At 37.1% G+C, this 6,836-nt stretch overlaps 1 protein-coding gene across 1 annotated transcript; it reads right to left on the bottom strand.

Moving 5' to 3' along the window:
• Positions 1-5,019: 5,019 nt before the first annotated feature.
• On the bottom strand, positions 5,020-6,590 carry neurog3 (neurogenin 3). The gene is made up of 2 exons (XM_015347444.2): positions 6,307-6,590; positions 5,020-6,070 (listed from the first exon to the last, which is right to left on the bottom strand). Exons 1-2 carry the CDS (start codon positions 6,588-6,590, stop codon positions 5,326-5,328), a joined length of 1,029 nt encoding a protein of 342 aa, XP_015202930.2. The 3' UTR covers positions 5,020-5,325.
• Between the last annotated feature and the right edge of the window lie 246 nt (positions 6,591-6,836).

Genomic DNA, 6,836 nt, shown 5'->3' with positions numbered 1-6,836 from the left:
TTCCATTTTGCTCAGAGAATGAAAACCTGCATAAATGCTATAGGTGTTGCTAATCCAGTAGGCAAGTTATCTGACCCCATGCTATAGTTGTGTGAATGGGGACAATGTGTTGTGGGAAGTACTGTCCTTTGGATAGGACATTAGATAGAGGTCCTAACTACTTGATCATTAAAGATCCCATAATACCTTTGGAAAAAGTAGGTATGCTAACTCCAGTGTCACTCTAGGTTTCTACATTCTGACTTTCCTTAAGTTCCCCCTTGCTTCAATGATGAGGCAATTACCCACTCCTTTACATGATCTGCTGTGTACTGAGTGCTAGCTTCAGTATTGGAAAATCCCCTGCCAAACGTAAAGAGGTTTGGGGAACCTTTGGAATGAAATTTGCCACATAAATATGAAGAATATATCAGTATCGAAACAAACTATTTTTTTCATTCTTGTTTTATTTTTACCTAAAAGCAGTAAGGCTTAGGACAAGGGAATGTGTTGACTAAAACTTGTTTCTGTTAGAAGACACTTTTTTTTGCATAACAAGTCACTCGTTATGATGAGGTGTAGAATTAGTAATATATAATTATTGTGGAGTGAATCTCACTGCACTTTTCTGGGTATTCATGCTGTCCCCCATTGCACACATTACTGTATGTATTTTGTTCTCAATTTCAATCTCATTTGGTGATTACAAAGTTAATATATATATATAATACAGTATTAGCCCTTTATGGTTCTTCTTATTTCTGCTTTATTCATTTTGGAGATGTTAGGATAATTAGTAATAAGTTTAGAATTTAGATTAAGGTATGCTATGGTAAGGATAAACAGTGCGCTTGCAAGACCACATGTAGAATATTGACTACATGTTTATATTGCCATTGAACAAGAAAGAAATCTATTTCTTTATAATCAATTATTTCATGGACCTGAGGGCTTTAATGAAAAGTAAGTTGTGTTTTTTGTGGCGAAGCCAGAAAGCACGTCTTTACAGAAGGTGTTGTGGAGTGCGTGAAATAAGCTTATGCCACCGTATTTTTGAATCGCTTCCCTGAATTTGCATCTTTCAGCAAAAAGGCTAAACGAGATCCACTGATCATTAAGCTATAAGCAACCAAACAAGAAAAATAACCCCAAATAATTGTTTATAGCTTTTAATGTTCTAAAAGTTTTTTTTATTAATATTGTATACAGTTTTGGAAATGTCTGAGATATGATTACCACATTAAGAATCTATGTCTCCAAACAATGGAATAAAATAACGTGTATCGAATGCTTATTCAGAGCAACAGCTGAGGTTAAGCTGCTTCAAAGACACAGTGAAGTACTACTGTCCTAAAATATTACGGAAAATGGAGGCTAACATCCTAAAAGTGAGTGTAATGCTCTTTACTTTGAAGTACAAAACCTTTTTCAGATTCTCAATAATGATAAAAGCTGAGGCTTTTAAATACTGTAACACTAAATACTATAATAAGCGTATTCATAAAACGTAACGTACTGTTACATGAACACGAAAGCGCTGGGAGGTGACTGATATTTTGGAAAGTATTTCAAGAGTTACAACAAGACATATTTCCTTTTTAATGTTTTTTAACATAATGATTAAAAACATGAGTACGCCCCTAAATCATGCAGAAAAGCGTGGTACAGTATAAAGATGCACTTTTTGCAGAACTCTGCCACTTGCAGTTACTGTACTTGCAGTGGTTCGTGTTTTAGTAATGTCCCGATACCAGTATCATAAATAAGCAAACTTATAAGTAAATGGGTAAATTGGGAGTTAACTCTAACTTTATGTTGTTTTACAATCACGTGTCGAATACACAGAGTCCTGGAACGTATTTATTCTATTATTTTGGAATCACAGTTATTTTTTCGGTTTACCCTCAAGTTAGAATTGTCGATTTTTGCAGGTAAGAATTGTCAATGGATACGGCACTTGAAAAATTAGGTATGTTATTGTGTCATGATTCAGACCAATTTGTTAAGTGGTCATTTGCGAACTCCGTCGTGCCCTGTCTGGCAGTAAGTATAGTTTGATGGAGCGATGCGTTTCATTTTGACAACACCGCCAGCTCGCAAATCAGAGGAATCGCTTTTGAGCTAAAATCCGAAGACTCTAGCGGTAGTAGTGTAAGCAGGTACAACGTCTGCTGTACAGGGGTCAGCTTTGCTATGAGCGACCCATTCTAGAGATTGAGTCAATCCTCAACCCGTTTTAAAGGTGTGCTCTTTTTTATTGAAAACATAGGTCTAGGGGCAATGCATTACAACCCGGTTTATACTGTATATGTATGCGATTTAAATTCCGTTAATTTTTTTTTTCATTTGTGGTCTTAACCGGACAAACATTCAAGGCAGTTTTAACTTTGATAGGCGCAGGTCATAGTGTTCGACTGTATAACAGAATAAAATCACACCCGCACTAGAATGTTAACTGAAAGTCAATGATTAACTACAGTCCTCGGGTGAGGAATTAGCGTATTTCAAAGTTAATGTAAATGCGAGTTAGCGAGAATGATTGCTAATGATCTTGGTGTCCTAGAGTCTCATTAATGTTATTCTACTTGGAATTCTGACTGGACCCTTTATTGGACTGTATTCTCCTACAACATAGAACATGGTTATTGCACAATAGTTTGATATTTTCCCTGACCTCATTGAAGTTACTACGATTTTTACCAGATTAGAATGGAATCTGACACCTCTATGTGCATTGCATTGAGATTGTATCCGCAAATAATACCGTCTGGAGAAAAAAAAAATGAAATCGTAAAGGGCAGTTAAGAATCGCACGCCTGCTAAGCATTTCATTCTTTGGAAACGTTTTCACGCCCCTCAATGCCTATTCTCGTGTTGTTTTGGAGAGGTTATTTACCGTGTAAATGGTGATTTGTTTGGCTATAGTACGGATACAGGGTCGGTGACAGAGGTCTGGCAGACTCCCAGTATGAGATCTTTAGTTGTGAAAGAAAGTCTCAACGAGACATAAGTAGTAATTTTAGTACGCGCTTGAGGAGCTATCCATTCAGCACCACCGCCCGTGGACGCGTCTCCAAGTCTTAGCGCATAAATCTCAGAGGTGTCACAAAGAAGTGGGGGGCTCTTGTAAATTAAGAAACAATATGACCATAAAGACTTTTTACTTATCTCTGGGGGATTCTGGGTAACCTTGCAATCTGGCACTCTGTTACCCTTCAGATGAACTTTTCTAAACCGTTCCTAAAGCTATCCGTTGACTTGGCAACACTTTTGTAAACATACACACAGTGCATTAGTGCTTTATTTGGAATTGAGTGAAATTAATAATTTATGAATAACCACATTATATTTCCCAGATGGACAGTTTATTTATTTAAAAAAAACATGCTTTAATAAGATGTGATTTGCCTTTAAAAAGAGCTGCTGATTCCTTACTGAAGATTACCCTTGCACAAATACGGGTGTAGTGTCTGGCTGTTTATAGTTATGAATGTTGGGTTAACCTGCAGAGACAACATTCCTTCAGCGAATACTACTGTTGTATAATATTAAAAGCGATCATGTATTTACTAGGGGTTTACACGTTTCTAATATATACTAGATAGAAATTTGTTGTTAAGTATTTGAGTTTTGTAGAACCTGTGTTTTGAATGCTGTAATTACATTACTAATTGGGGTATTAAAAGGTTATTGGGACTAATAGTGCCGCATCCCAGATTGGAAGCAAATACTTCACAATTTAACTCGTGATTTGGTCTGAACATAGTTCGAACCAAAATATGTCAGTCAATGTAAATTAACTTGAAGCGAAAAAAAAAAGATGAACTGAAAATATACAAAATTTTTCGTATTTTTAAAATCGTATTTTAAATGTTTAAACCTTTTCTAGACATTTTTTTAAACCTTTATTACCGGAAATCCAATAGCACCAGTGAACAATGTTGGAAAGATGTTTTCTTAGTGAGATTCAAATGAGATTGTATTTCTCTTTGCGAAACTTCGAGTATCTGCCTTCACTGTAATAGTGCACTATATCGTAAAAGTGCATTTCCCCATTAAAAGCAAAAATTAAATTGCAGTAACTCTACCTTAGACTACTTTTAAAACGAAATACAAATATAGTAAGCTAAAAGAAACAAAATCCAATCACGTGGATTTCTAGTTTGGAAGAAATACTTCAGTTATTTCATTTTCATGAAAACTTCGTATGACTTTCATGCTCGTTCGCCCTGTCTCTCTTATTTTACTGATAATCATTGATACATGAAAAAAGGCTTTTCTTCCATGCCATCACTTCGCCTCCCAAGTTTCCTTACCCTCCAGTGATTTCATTCATCTGACAATAGTTAGCATCACAATGGACCCTTCTCTCAAGGGCCTCTTTGTGAACATGATGCTTAAAGAGGACTACGGATTTCTGCTTCTACAAAGGGACTCTGACTTTTTTTCCCTCGTGCTTTTTAAATTGCAGACAAACTTACAATATATTTGCGATGGAATGTACTAGAGTATTACTGTTATTTACACTTCAAGTCTGCAAATAATCTCACTCCTCTCACATTTTATTGGAAGAAAATAGGCTACTGGCGTAGTCTTGTCATTTTGCTCCACTTTGAAGGGTAAGTGTGATAGATTTAGTCAGGTCATATACAATATAAGCATTTGTAACTTTCAATTGTAATAATAACATGAAGCGAGAAGAATAACAAGATGGAAATTTACTCACGTGGTATATTTAGGAAAACATAAGCAAAATTATTTCTTTATCGCAATAGTTTATTGGCTATACCAGATATTTTAGCAAAAGAATCACAGAAACGAAAATAACGCTCTTATATACAAAATATATAGAAATATGATTTAATAAATATAACAATTGATTTACATATATTATCCCCTTGCAGTAAAAATTGCCGTTTGTTGAGAACAAATCTATATTAATCATTCATGGAAAAATTAAGACATTTCACATTTTTTTTCAAGTATAAAAAATGAAAAAAAACAATATTTACACATTATTTCATGAGGATAGAGAAGAATTGCTTCCTTAATGTTGCCATAGCACTGCTATTAAAACAAACATTTAAAAGTGCATTTTGTTAGAAGACTACAGCTTCAAGGTTTAAGGCAAAGTGAACTGAAATAAGACTGGTAAAAAATAATATACAAATATACAGTATATACTACTTTTAGAAAACACTCCTCATCACAAAATACAATAGTTTTCTGATTAGAACCTGCAGATACACCGGTCGTATTTTCTTTATACTTCGTATAGGTTTCCCACGACGAATTCTAAAGCAGAAGGATCGCGAGAGTATATTTTCTTTTACAGGAGATTCCATGTTAAATATAAACTGGGAAAGAGGAGCTATGCATTGTCTGACTGTTGTGCATGTTGGCATTACAATTGATCTTACTCGAGTAGCAAGAAAACCCCTCTTCGACCAATATGTCGGGGCTGTGGCCATCGGCGTCATGAGAGGATGGCGAGTATGTTGAGGAGTCCCACTCAGAAGAGCAAACACTGGTCGGGCTGGCCAGGTCCATCATGCAAGAGCTTGGAATATGAAAGAAGGATTCTCTGTCCTCGTGGTGGTTTGGAATCAGGCGACACTGGTCCGCCATCCTCAGTGTTTCGGTGAGAGCCCAAATGTAGTTATGAGCGAATCTCAGGGTTTCAATCTTAGTGAGTTTGGCATCGTCTGGGAACGTTGGTAGAACGCTTCTCAGTGCATCCAAGGCAGAGTTCAAGTTATGCATACGATTCCTTTCCCTGTCATTAGCTTTCACTCTGCGGTTTTTCTTCTGTTTTGTTACCAAGCCCTCACATTTCACTTTCGATCTTCCTCTTTTGGTTTTTGGTCTTTTCTCCTGAGGTGCCTGAGTTTGGCTTGGCGAGGAATCCCCAGTTTCCTCCGGGTCGTCCCCTGACTGAAAGCTGTCTGTCAGTTCGTCTGGGAAGGACTTTGTCACAGAGGTGCAGGAAGGACTTGGGGATTCAAAACTTAAAATGCTCCCTTCGTCTTTGGAGATCCCAAAGTAGAAGTCTCGTGCTCCAGTTAGAGTGCAGCCAGTCTTGGGCGACATCCTGTAACAAGCAAAAAATTGCGTTAAAGAAATCGAAACAGCACTTTAAACCGCGTCCCAATTATGCTATTGCAAAATGATTTAAAAGAGTACATTCTTATTCTATATCACAAATCACATAACAAAGAAAAGTACTAAAAGTGTTGATTTTAGTTTTTTGATTATTATAATGCAAAACAGCATTTTTGCCTTGAACATTTGATATCAATCCTTTCAAAGTTGTCCAACATCAACTACCTGAAAGAGACTTGAGGTGGAGGACAAAAGCTTCGGAGTCGTGTGGACGAACAAGTCTTATCAATATTGTCCTTGGCTCTTCTTTTTGCCGTTACTTCAAAATGCAGAACTGTCAGTTTATGTTGAGTGCGGTCTCGTGAAGGGCTGTGCGTCTGGCACACGACTCCCCGTGTCCCCGTTATATAGGACTCGGAGACAATAGGGATTTGATGAGCAAGCCAGAGTGTGCCCTTTTTGGCATTTTTTTTTATCTTATCAGCCTGCCTGGAGTGTGCCTGAATCATTAGCGCCTGGGAAGTGACCAATCAGCGCCTGAGGCTAGGCAACCTAGCCACGCGAGTCCCTTCAGTGGCTTCTTTTCAACCTAATTACTCCACTCTCAAGGCGCAACAAAGGCAAAGACCATAGTTGAGCAACTTCTAGGAACTACAAGACGCGAGAAAGAAAATGAAAAGCCCCTTAAAGAAAAAGTGCAGTTGTACCTAGTTTTGCCTCCTGAATATATAAATCAAGGACATTTGCGATATGTA

Source organism: Lepisosteus oculatus, chromosome 4 (genome assembly GCF_040954835.1).
Source record: "Lepisosteus oculatus isolate fLepOcu1 chromosome 4, fLepOcu1.hap2, whole genome shotgun sequence".
NCBI classification, from domain to species: Eukaryota; Metazoa; Chordata; class Actinopteri; order Semionotiformes; family Lepisosteidae; genus Lepisosteus; species Lepisosteus oculatus.
Note: the sequence above shows the minus strand (reverse complement) of the source record. Positions and strands in the feature narration are given on the sequence as shown.